The 14,044-nt window shown below is 32.8% G+C and overlaps 1 protein-coding gene across 7 annotated transcripts in view; it reads right to left on the minus strand.

The window, feature by feature from the left end:
- Clcn3 (chloride voltage-gated channel 3) overlaps nt 1–14,044 on the minus strand; it is a 76,502-nt gene that overhangs the window by 25,733 nt on the left and 36,725 nt on the right. For 6 of the 7 annotated variants that reach the window (XM_063234506.1, XM_063234505.1, XM_005003371.4 and 3 more), the window contains 5 exons: nt 9,505–9,662; nt 4,291–4,390; nt 2,645–2,832; nt 1,880–2,002; nt 308–514 (listed from right to left, as the gene is read on the minus strand). In XM_063234506.1, the coding sequence (XP_063090576.1) occupies nt 308–514; nt 1,880–2,002; nt 2,645–2,832; nt 4,291–4,390; nt 9,505–9,662 (776 nt within the window). 7 annotated transcript variants of the gene reach the window in all.

A 14,044-nucleotide genomic window follows, 5' to 3' on the forward strand; every position in this document is an offset into this window, starting at 1 on the left:
AGGAAATGTGTAAGGCAAAGTGAAAGCAAATAAAGATCTTGTGAAATTTAACTGGAATCTAAAAGGTAACAGCTAATCCATCTAATGTATTCTAAACTACTGTACAGGGGTAACTGAGCAGCAGTGTAGATGGATTGTAGAAAGATGTTACTCAGGAAAAAGAAAAACTAATTTAAAAATTTTTAATCTGAATACAGATTTTATCCAAAAAGAAGAGTAAAATATGATCTTTACACTATAAAATTGTCACTCACCACATCCATATAATAGATATTTTTCTATCATATGAACTACAGAAAACACTTACCTCCCTTTTTTTAGCTTCATTTGTGCTATACTTTGGAAAGAGGTAGGAAAAGATATTTCCACAGCAACAGGCAACATGTACCAGGGGACCTTCTTTTCCTAAACTCAAGCCTGATGCCACAGCAAGTACTAAAGTAATGGTTTTAATCATTAAAGTCCACTTTCCCAAGTAACCTCTGATGATGAATCCACTCAAAATAGTTTTAATCTACAAAGAAAAAGATTAAGGAAGCTTAATTTTCTTTTAAGACATACGAGAATTTAAGATATTTCCTGCTTTTACTTACAAAATGATCCTGCAAATCTTAATACATTAACTTTGTGATGTTTTAAAATAAGTTTTAAAAATTATTTTATTATACCATATAAAATAGATACGTGTCTTATTCTCAAGCAATGACAGAAGGCTACATTATCTTATGAACAAATAAAAGGCCATGTTAAAATAAATACAGATTTAATTATAAGGACTACACATTAATTATATAACCAAGAAAAGACAAATTCGGATATTCGGATATTGTAGAAATAAACATACTTTTTGGATATGCTGTCAAAAATAAAATCAGTATGTCTTCTCAGAAAACTTCACTGTAAATGGAACATTTATGTGCATGTTACTAAAGATTAATGACAACTGTATATAACAAGTGCATGATTGTCCCTTATTAAAAAATTCTCAATACAGATTTAAAATTACTATAATTTAGTTTAAAAAAGAAAGTTCAGTAGGAAAACCATGCTACAGAAAAACATAAAAGGCAAAGAAATGAGGTCGTCTAATTCTCCTTTAAATTACTACTGAATAAAACCTGAAAGTTTGTTTTGACATATTGTGACCCTCTTATTTTCTGTCTTCCAAATGACCCTCTTATCAAAAAAAGTTATAATGTATTAATATCAGGGTCACACAGCTTAACTATCACATGGTTACTCCTTTTTTTTTGTACTGGGAATTGAACTCTGGGCCTTGTGCTTGCTAGGCAGGCACTTGTGTCACTGAGCTAAATCTCCAACTCACATGGTTATTCTTGTATGAAAAACTCAAACTATAAATAAGGAGCACAAGGAAAATAAATAAAAGGAAATAGATTTTTCTCAAATGTAAAGGGGCTCAAGAAGATGGAGAGGAGGAAAAAAGGGAGGGAAAATGGATAAATAAATAAGACCTGCTATGTACATATATCAACCTCACAAAAGAAATGTACACAGTATGCACTACAAATATGTAAAAGTTAAAAATGAATAAATTAGCAAACAAATAATCTGAGTTGTAAAAGCAAAACATCAACTAAATCATTAAACAGCTTTAAGCCACAAGCTATTTTCCAGTTCTTTATGTTTAACTAAATTTTCTGATAATTTGCCTAGTCACATGCTAAATTAGTTATGAGAAAAAATTTTAAAACATCAGCCTCCCTAGTAAACAGATTATGAGATCAATGGCTACATTTAGTTTATACTTTTTAGATTTCACTTTTCATATCACAAATAAGTTATTTCCCAAAAATTGTCATTTTCTCTCAATGCAAAAACCATCATAACAATTATCATTTAATAATACAAGGCTTACCTCTGGAATTCCAGAGCCACAGGCATATGGGGCAAATACTTTTACCAAGGAAACTGCAAGGAAGGCAAAACTCAAGGCCCAGAAAATATACATTATATAATTCATGATGTAAGAACCAGGACCCTAAAAAGCAAAAATAGTTCCAGAATATGAACTTAATGTACAGAGCACTTGTAACAAAGGCTTTGCCATATAAGAACTCAGGTTAACTTTAATTTTCATTTTTTTTAAGAGAGAAAAACAGTAAAAATGCAGAATTTTACAGAACATTATTTAATGTTATAAAAATCCCTTAATTTCAACTGTACTTAGAAGGCTTAGTTTACTGAATTTTTAAACAACTTATACTTTTTCATAATTTGTATTTCGTAATCTTAGTTACATAATATGTTAAACATTTTTTCTTTTTTATGGTACTAAGAATCAAATCCAGGGCCTTTCTATTGAGCTACATCCTCATCCCTTTTAAAATTCTTTATTTTGAAACAGAATTTCACTAAGTTGCCCAGGCTGGGTTTGAACTTGCAATCCTCCTGTGTCAGCCTTGCAGAGTACTGAGTTTATAGAAGTGTGCCACCACGATTGTTAACTTGCTTTATTAATGTCATGTTAACTTTACAAATACAACTGTAATGGTTATCATTTTTTTCTACCATACCTCATAATAAATACATTTGTACCATAACCTAGGTAATTTGTACATATTCTATAAATAGATGAGACATTTTTCTATACCAATGATAATTCATTTTGAGCAAGACTTACCTCCGCTTGACCTATTATTAATTCTGCCCATGTTTTCCACTGTGGACATTTATCCCTTTCTTCAAATGTTGTTTCATTAGATCCCCAACAACACTGTTCATGGTTATACCATAATGCACTAAGGCAAATGCCTTCCTTTAAATCAGTCATCCAATCAGCAGCAATGTCTATTAATCCAGCCAGTGCTCCTGTGAAATGTTTGAGATGGTTTTTAAAAAAGGCCATATGTAGCAGGGATATAGTGGCACAGCACCTGCCTGGTAAACTCAAGGTCCCAAGTTAGATTTCCAGTACCAAAAAAAAGTTCATTTTCTGAAAGCTATAAACTATCCAGCTAAAAGGTTAATGGAAATGAGTAAAGGCTCACTGAGGGACTGTTAAATGACTCTAAAATGTTTAAATTTTGGTTATAAATACATGTAATTACTTTAAAAAGAACAAAAAATCAAAGTGACTTCTTTAAAATTCCTACTCGGTCTGGAATTAAAACCCAATCACATCATTCAAATTAATCACTGTCCTTAAAAAAAAAAACACAGCTGTTTAAAGAATATTAAAACACCTTCAAATGATAGCTACTTGGCAGGAAGTTCAAAAATTGGGCTCCTGAAGTGACGGTTTTTTTTAACTAGCAGTTCCAATCTAAAAATTAACATAATGATAGCAATTTCATTATAATTTAATATCTATTATAACTAGCAAAACACATATCACTCATGAATACGAGTTTTAAATTTTTTTTCTTAAACAATGGAAAATTATATGTATCAAGATTATTTCACTGAAAGAAGACCCAAAATACATAAGTTTCTGGTCAAATATGTGCAATTCTTATGAAAAAGCTCAATAAGCCACACATAGAGAGGCCACAAAATTCTTGCACATGTCAATATAGTTACCAATACTTCTCTCTAGTCTTCATAGAAGTTTTACTTGGCATGTTTTCTGGATATCACTTCCATGATGGAAATTGAAAGTGATTAAAATTGTCAATATTTGCTTTCAGATCCTCAACTATAACTTAAAATTTCACACAAACAGATTGTGGATCCATGCTGTACAGCTCAACAATTAAAGGAGAAGTCTCTGAGCTAGACGACTGGAACTCAAAGCCTAGCTATGCCACTTACAGGCCACAGGACCTCAACCAAGTAAGTATTCACTTCTCTTGTGCTTCAGTCCCCTCGTTTGTACCATGCTTTCAAGGATATTATCTATATCACTAGAGTTGCAAGGCAATTTAAACACACAGAAAGTTTTTAGAACACTATCTGATATATAGGAAGCACTCAGTAAGTACCGACTAATTATTAAAAACTACTTTACTGATCATCTTGTCCAAGCCAGTTAATTAGATACAGAAACTGAGCCCAAAAAGTCAACCAAGTTGGACAGACTCTTAAAGTAGTGTTTGGCTGTGTTACTTTAAGAGTCTGTCCAACTTGGTTGACCTTTTGGGCTCAGTTTCTATATCTAAGACTCAGAAGCCTGCTCCTAGTCTTTTATTTAAGAAGATCCTTCAAGGGAAAGAAAGGAGTTTTTAAAAAATCCAACAGTAAGGGACGGAAAACATGAAGGAAATTAGGGCAGAACTACTTACAGTTCTCTTAACTTAAAAAAAAGATTGCTTTAAAATTCTTCTTTACCTGATGCCAGTCCTGTTAGTGTTACTACAAGCCATCCTGACCATGCATCATACAAACTTTTTGTCATTTCCCATGCTGATTCTTTCTTTTTGCTGTTGATCTGAAATTACAAAAGTTTATGCTTTATTTTTCAAACTATAAAGAGAAGTCATTTTTTTCTTGGTTATCATACACATACAACCGTATCTTCTGAATTAAGTAACAGAAAAAGTGAGTTGTAGGCAAAATTACTGTTGTACTTATAAGCCAGATGACAATTCTTTACTCAAAGCCCTGTACTTTTAATCAGAACCTCTGCATTTGAGTGCCTATATAGTAAACAAAAGTCTTAACTGCACTGTCAAAATCAATAAAATTCAAACTTTAATAGATATACATGAGTATCTTTTATATCAGAAGTTACAGTAGTAACTAGAAATGTCTATCATTCTCTGCTCCTAGTAGTAATTAAATGGATTACATTATTTACTTAAAAGGTAAAATCAGTAAGTAATAATAAATTATCATACATATAACACAGTATAGAACAGTTATGTGGACAAAGAGGCCCCAAAACTTGTAGGCCTCCAAATATATAGAGGGGAAAGCACCAAGCCCTTGATAAGGTCCAGAGACTCTTTCATCACTATGTAAGTTAGGAAAAAAAAAATCTTTTTACAGACTATCATGTAAGGAGCTAGGAAATCAAGAAGAAAAGTCCCACCTCTCTCTAAACCTACCCCTAAATAGTACAGACCTCTTCTGTCTTACTAGGATTACTGCTTTACTGAGCTATACTCTCTGCCTAAGACTCAGGGCTTCAGCTGAAATTCAATACCTGGTCTATTTTAAGTACATGGCCTGTGTTAAGCCACAAGGCCTCATTAAAAAGACACAGTAAGTTCTAAATTGAATGAGGCAACTGTACTTCTATACTATAAGCATTCAAATGCAGACATTAACTATTTTTGAAATTGATGATAGACCATTTCCTTTAAAAATAACCACTTCCATGTTGGTTTTCCTCAATGAAAATAATCGTAATGTTGAATATATATTATTACATCATTTGCAGGCTGAGTTAGTAATGTTCTCTTTATACCACTGCCTGCACATCCCCACAGTCACTCAAACTCTTGACAGTGTATACCAAAACCTTCTGTGGGTACAAGAGTACATTCATCACTACTGCTAACAAAAATCTGGAAGTCATCTAAATGCTGATCAGTATCAGTGTAGTTTGTACTAATAAACATCTAAGAATGAAAAGTTTTAATGCAATTAAAAAGGAATGAAGGCACTAGGGATTTAGCTTAGTGGCATAAGTGCCTGTCAGGCAAGCACAAGGTCATGAGTCCAATTCCTGGTACCAAAAAAAAAAAAAACAAGGAATGAAACAGATGCATTGTTATGATAGATAAAAGCCAAGTGGCTAAAGACATACTGATTAAGAGATAAGAATATAAAGACATATTCTTGTATTTTCCAAAGAAAGATGGAAACTTAACAGTAACACACAAAGGAAGTATTCCAAAGGATTTTAAATACAACAAAAAGTAGTACAGAAAAGGAAACTCAAAAAATTTCAGAAAGCATAACGATGATAGCTTTGATACTACTGTCTGACACTTCTGTGTGGCTATGTTTTGCAGTAAAGTAATTATTTTTATACTGTTGAGATTTTTGGTATAGCTTAAAGAAGATACACGATTTGAGAACTAGAAACTAAGCCTATTAGAATGAATTTAAATTAGAATAGTAGAAGCATAGAACACTAGGAATAAAGGCCAACCAGGGTAAGAAAGCAATCCACCAGTGCTCAGATAGAACTCCTGGAGAAATGGTCAAGCCAGGGCTTGCAGATAAAAATGTGTAAGCAGTATCCGCAACATGGTGGTTTCTCAGAAAACCTCAGGACTAAGGAAGAGTCAGAAGACACAGACACAAAACACTCCTCCAGTCAAAAGTAGAACAACATGGACCTTGTCAACAAAAATAACTAATAATAAAGACACATCAAACAGGTTTAAATTCATAGGCTCATCAAGATACAAAAGAAAAAAAAATAAACAAAAATTTCATTGGTCAGCTTTGAATACTCTAATTCCATTATTTCAAACTTTCCTTTTTCAATATAGTCTATATGTCAGGAACTCCAAATAGCTGATGAGAGGAAGTATCTCTTTAGAGAAGTATTCAAGCTAGCAAATAAAAAATGAAGGATAATTAATTACCTTAGACTTACCCTGTAAAATAATAAAACAGTAATATTTGAAATGATATATTTACTTCAAAATAATCTGGGACTGGCCGGGCATGATGGCTCACACCTGTAATCCCAGCACTCAGGAGACTGAGGCAGGAGGATTGTTGCAAGTTCAAAATCAGTTTGGGCTACAAAGTAAGCTCCAGGCCATCCTGAACTGCACAGTGAGACTGTGTCTCAAAAAGAAAAAAAAAAAAAAGTCTGGGACAGAAGGCTTCAAGTACAGTAAAACAAAAAGGATTATTATAAAGAGTTAAGTGAGACTATAAACACACATAAATATATATCAAAATGGATAAAAATATAAGTATAGTGAATATATATACTACAGGAAATGAAAGTTTTGATTTAATACTAGTAACAGCAAGAATATCAATCTGTGGAGTTTTCCTACTTTAAAAAAATATTATAACTAAACCATGGATCAAAAACAGAAAACTATTAAGACACATATGGGCTACTTCACATAATACTGCATTACTTGAAATGTTTTCAAGAACTACAAATGTCTTCAAGAACTACGAACCGTTTATATAATCAGAAGGAAATACAGTTTGTCTTGATACTTTTTGGTCTCAATTTTCTCTAAAAGTTTATGAACATGGTATATTAGGAATACTGTCAGGGTACCACACTTTAAAGCACATTTAAACCCCAATCTGAATATTATTCATGATTTAGGATATATTCTTTGAAGTGCAAACATAATTACCTAGTAATCATATAAGGCACAGGATTTACAGCATGTCTGACTTAGGCACTTTTGTATTCCAACAGTGGTGCTCAAAATGTGATCCATTAATACCCTAGAGGAGTGGTGGCAAACCTATAGCATTCATGCCACAGCAGGCTGTATCACTGAAAGCTAAAAGTTTTACCATCGTTGCCGTATGGGGATATATTAATACCCTAGAGAGTCCTAAAACCCTTTTAAAAGATCTAAAAGATTAAAAACTATTTCTATAATAATACTAAGTTTTTATATCCCCTTGTTCCCACTGTATTAGTATTTTAACTGATTATGCATAAGCAACTGCTGTCTTCTTAGCATGAATGAAAGTGTGGTACCCAAAGGTACTGATGAGCAACACATTCCTGGTTGCTACACATCCCACTAATAAATTAATAAATGTCACCCTCCCTTAAGAATATCTTTGAGGAGGTAATAGAAGTTATTGTACATTATCTGCTATGTGATCAAATAAGAGCTATACACAAAGCACTTCTGCACAATAAATATGTGACTACATCCCAAGTTAAAGCACTTTATTTTAAAGAGAAAAAAACAATAAAAATGATGCAGAATTTCATAACAATATAATAGGAAATTAACAATGGTTAACATATTATATATTGTTATCTTCAAAGTACTCACTCGGATTATAAGATATAGGCATGCAAAACTGATCAAACAAAATAAGGGCTCCAGAAAACCACTTTTGATTTGAGTAATCAAACTAGGTACTCGCATGACACACCATTTTTACTTGAAAGAAAAACTGACACCAAACCATGATTTGGCAACTTGGGAATCTGATGCTTTCTCAATAATGAACAAAGTAGCCCTGTCATTTCATGTAAAGTAAGTGTTTCTGTTTCCAGTAACAAAATGTGACCTTTCAAGCAAAAGTTAGAATTTTGAAAAACATATCTATCACTATGAGGCAATAGTATGTAAAGACTCTTAAGAGACCCATGGTGTTAATATCAACTTAATATGAAAATTAGTGCTCATTCTTTTTCTTTTTTTTGGTACCAGGGACTGAACTCACAGCCTCATTCATGCCAGGCAGGCACTGTGCCACTGAACTACATCCCTAGCGCACACTATTCATTCTAAACGCATTTTGACACCAAATTATGAAAGGTGTCAACATTTAAAAGATCTATATAAATCAGTGAGTAACTTTTTCAAATGATCACTGTGATATTATAAAAGTCATACATTCAAAGTTTAAGGTGAATTAATGGATTTTAATCACAAAATGTATTGATACAATTTCAGAGTACACATACAACTAACTTTTGAAACTATTACTTGATGCATGTTTCACATCAAACAACAGCCACAATAATCTAAAAGGCTCTTAACATACTTACAGCAATCCCAACTACATTATCTGTATGAAGGTGAATTTTCCTTATATACTGAATGCAAAAGCAGATTGAGACTTAATGGTCTTTTATCAGAACATAAATTCTTTTAAGCCTTTGAGGATTTGGAATTTTTTCTCAAAGACATATTTTTCATTGTTGGACTGTTTGATCATTTTTTTTCATGCCTAAATCTTGTAACCTGAACAACTACTTCTAAGATAACAATATGCAATATGCTAAGCAGTGTTAATTTCCTACTATTTTTTGAATTCTGTATCATTTCTATAATTTTTTGTCTTGCTTTTTAAAATTAAAATATATATATATATATATGAATTATATTATACCAGTAAGTCATCATTAACAATAAAAAGGATCCGTACATTGGACTTTATGCTAAAGTTAAAATTCTTTTATTAATGATGTTTCAAGTCATAAAAAACCTTATTTAGGGTCCAGTCTGAGAAATGTCTCAGAATGTAGTACTGGGAAAAGAAACTAAAGAAAACAGCAAACCCCACAAATTACTTCATTAGTTCTTTATTCATAACATTTATGCAACAAGTTTTCTTTCTTAATTGCAGAATTGCTATACCAAAAAGCTGAACTACCTATGTCTGATTTAATTCCCTCCCCAACATCTGTGTTATACTTTTCCATTCCCTTCCTATATTGTCTTTTAATCGTATTTCTTTGTTTTTAGGCTACCTCCACTCCTTTCTGGAAAAATTCGCATATAAATGACAAAAAGAAACACACACAGAAAAAGAAAAAAGCATGTATTGCACATAAAATGCAAAAATTTACTTAAATATGGTAGTGGCCTTAGATAAATGATCTATAACAAGCAATATTAAAAACAATTATCTTACCCGTCTATGCCTTTCTCTGTCTTTACACTTCTCTCGCACCCAATCAATAGTATGAAAATCATCATATGTACCAACACCTGGAATCGGTTCATCCAAAAGATCCAGTAAGTGTGTAGAACTATTAATGCTGCCTCCATTTGTCATTGTATAATGAGTTCCTACAGAGTAAAGAAGGAAAAAGGAGAATGTTTAATAAAGGATAAAAGTGAATTTTAAAACCTTAGAAGTTCATTGGGACATCATATAGAAACAAGATCACTTAAAAATAATATTCATGTAATAGAGGAAATATTTCTTTTTTTATTTTGAAGAGAATGAAATTAAACAAAATAAAACAGAATAGAGTCAATCAAAACAAAACAATGAACATGGTACATGACTTTAGAACAAAATACAAGGAAATGAATAATGGCTACCATAATACCTCTTGTTATCTTCAAAAGAACTGCCTATACCATCAGGCATAATAAAATCAAACGAAATAGTAAAGAATAAAACCAATAAAAACAAAACAATGGAAGCAGTACAGGATTTCAAAATAAGACAATAGTAAAACAACAGTAGCTACCACAATGCCTCTTGTTATCTTCCAAGTAGTTGTCTCTACCTTCAGACATGATATAATCAAAACAAAATAGAATAAAATCAATTAAAACAAAATAATGAAAGTAACACGGGGCTTCAAAACAAGATAATAGGAAATCAATAGTGGCTACCACAATATATTTTGTTATCTGTGAAACAGCTTCCCATGCCATCAAATATAATAAAATTAGACAAACTGAAACAGATTAAAACCAGACAGAACAATGAAAACAAGACAGGTTTCAAACCATGATAATAGATTAACAATGGCCACTGCCTTCCCTTTTTAGACACTTCCTCCCCTTTCACTTTCACAGTATGTATTCTGCATTTTGGATCCCACTAACTCCTTTAGTTTTTTATGCTAGGAAGACAGCATGACATGCATCCATGTAACTCTGAAACATTTCATCCATGAGCATCATCTCAAGTTGTATCCATTTATCTACAAAGGCCTCTGGGTTGTCTTTCTTTATAGCTGAGTACCTTTCCATTGTATAGTATACTATATATATATATATATATATATATATATATATATATATAGAGAGAGAGAGAGAGAGAGAGAGAGAGACAGAGAGAGAGAGAGAGACAGACAGACAGACAGACAGTCAGAGACAGAGACCATACAGTATTCACTGACATAGAAAGCTGGCTACAGTAATATATTTTTAAAAGGACAAGTATAGATCAGTATGTTTAAATTTTATTTTGTAAAATTTATTTTGGTTTAAAAATTATGCTTCAAATGTATCCTTATATATACAAAGAAAACAATATAAACAGATATAATAAATACATTAATAATGACTACCAGTAAAGACCAGATTGTTAGGAAAAACAATGAACTTTCTTTTTCTAGTTTACAATTAGATAAACATATATACATTGCAATAAAAACTAACTTTTCTAAATAAGTGCACATATATATGTTCCCCACATACTATACTTGCATAGGGATGTGAACCAGGCTATGAAAATAGAGAAATCTGATGGACCTAATCATAAGTAAAAAGCGCAAAATTACATTAACAAAAGGCCCAAAATCTAGTCCTGTAGACTAAGTAACTTTGGACAAGTAAGCTACCTTTAAATAAATATTAGGTATTTTTCAGCACTCTTGAAAACTACATGATATATGCTATAGTACATAATACAAAGATGTGTAAGCAAAGAAGCACTTAAAACTTCTCCAGAGTACTGAAAACTGTGAAAATTTCATTAAGCTCAAATAGGTGACTTTAGCATAAATGACTTTACATTCTCAAATTATTTAGCAATTAACACAGATTCTTATGCTTCCAAATAATAATCTAGAGATTACAGTACTTACAAGTATGTCATATGAATGGAAATATAATCATTTGACTTAAAATAGAAATAGTGGTACTACACTGATATATAAAAGAATATTCTAAAAATAAAACATGAGATTTGTGTATCTCATGTTTTATTTTTAGGTAACTGAGCAAATTTCCTAGACTACTCTTTAGATCTTTTTGGTTTAGACTGACATTCTCTTCTATTTACAGATAAAAAACCGATCAGGCCTATAATCCCAGCACTTGGGAGGACAGGAAGTGAACAATGGAGATTGGGGTCAGCCTGGGCTACACAGCAAGGCTCTGTCTTTAAGAAAAAAAAAGAAAGAAAGAAAACTATTATGTGGCAAAACCAGAATCTAAACTTCAATTACTATAAACATCACTAAACCATAGCAAGAGACCATCTTAAAACAGGAAATAAGGAAAAAGGAATACACCAAAAATTACCATGTCAATACAGTAGCTAATTTTATTAATGGTAAGATAAAAATCAAGTTAACTATACTGTAAATTGACAACTCTCTCTTGGTAATCCAAAGATGCAATAAGACAAGACATGAATATAAACGGGGTTGGTTGGGTGTCCATGTATGCATTCAGTGCTGGAAATTGAACCCAGGACCATATGTGCCAAACAAACCCTCTACCATTAAGCTAACCCACCCAACAGGGGGTTTTTATTTCAAAGGCTAACAAAAAGTAACTAATAAACTTAAATAACTATTTGCTTTTATGTAACAAGATTTCTCTATTTCCCTATTTTATGCATGTGAATGTTTGTCTTGGGACGCTATTAAAACTTCTGAAGGAAGCCTACTATATTGATGCCAGTGTTCTAGTAAAAGTACTCCAGAACAAATACTTCCCCACTGTTGACTGAGTTTAAAGGCCAAATCTTTGCACAGCAATGCCCATGTTCATTTACATAAGATACATTCAAATCTATACTTACAGATTTTAGCTCTTCCCTTATCTCTAACCCATTCTGTATTTATTCAGTACTTTCCACTTTATGAAATTTAGTCTAAGTACTACACATTTTGTTTTTAAAAAATGTAACTGGAGAATAAATACAACAGGAATACTTACAATATCTTGACAAAAATTTGAGATTCTCTGACTCCTTTCCATATACTGAAATTGGTAACTATAAAGATATTTTTAGGGCCAGGGATTTAGTTCGATGGCTCAAGCACTTTACAAGGTCATGAGTGCAATCACCAGTACCTATCTCTATATATGATCATATATATATGATACAAATTATTCAACTTTACCTCTCAACTTCAATTTATGCACAAATGAAGTATATATCTTTCTATTGCAACAAGTACAAATTAAAATTACTTCATACATAAAGTACACTTTGTCTTTTTCCTTTATTTTTTGTTTGTTTAGAGACAGTCTCAAGCTATAGTCCAGATTAGCCTAGCAATTGCTATGTAGCCCAGGCTAACCTCAACCTCAGTATCCTCCTGTCTCAGCCTCCTGAGTGCTGGCATTACAGGAATAAGCCACTGTGCCACCTCTCTTTCCTTCTTTCTTAAAATATTTCCAGAGTTGGCTGATTAGAAAATGATAATATGGCTTTTCTAAAATAGATATATGGAAGGTAGCTCTGGAAGATGAAGAGTTCTTCCAGACAAAACACAGACCCTGTTTTTGTTCACTTGGTATCACTTTTCTCTCTTTTCTATAACAAAGCTCAACTATTTTAAGAAATGTCTACTCTTCACTGCACAGGATATTGGTGAGAGGCCATGTGAAGGTTATCTGTTATACAGTAAATACTGGGGTGTCAACACTAACGGAATTAAATCACCATAGTACTGAGCATAGATGGTCCACCTGAGGAAAGTTGACAGTATAAATAGAGACGTGGAAAAGGAGAAGCGAGGTGTTGTGGGTTCTCCTATGTGTTGCTGTTCGAACCGCTGGAGCTCCAGACCTCTGTGTTGCTGAGGATGGCTGTGGTGCTTTTCAGGACAGCCCTGTTTTTCAATATGAGCGTGACTTCTCGGCTCCAGCACAGAACCCTCAACCTGCTAGCGCAGCTCCTTCACCACACTGGCATGGACTTTCTGGCTTCCACCACTGACCTTTGGGCCTTCCCAGCATGGATCCGTAAAACAGACTGGAATGAGTCTTTCTTGTGGGCTCTAGAGCTCCAGTTGGCCCCAGGGAGGCATTGTCATGGACTCTAGATTTTCATCTAGACTCATACAGGACACTGCTGTGGGATTCAGGCCCTTGGCTGACTATTCTATGTCTTTAGTGTTGTGGATGGATTTCCTGCACTTTCTTGTATTAACTCTGGGTGACCATCATAAATAATATTATAAATTCTGTGTCCTGATTCTAATTGTTCTTACAACCCCTGACTACAATAGTATCTTTCCTAGCTCAGGAAAAGGCACATGATATAATAAACTAGACCAATCAAAAGTATCAAACTGAAGCAAAGTGATACAAAAACAGTTGAAGCCAATTAATTTTAACAACTGAATATTCACAGGAATATAAGGTAGTTCCTGTTATCCAGATCCACAAGTCTTAGATTATAAGAAAGTATGATCTTAAAGTTAGTTACCTGCTAAATTTAAAACAAACAAACAAAAAAAAAACCAATG

Source organism: Cavia porcellus, unplaced genomic scaffold, assembly GCF_034190915.1.
Source record: "Cavia porcellus strain 051 isolate PalLab524CR breed Dunkin Hartley unplaced genomic scaffold, mCavPor4.1 scaffold_24, whole genome shotgun sequence".
NCBI classification, from domain to species: domain Eukaryota; kingdom Metazoa; phylum Chordata; class Mammalia; order Rodentia; family Caviidae; genus Cavia; species Cavia porcellus.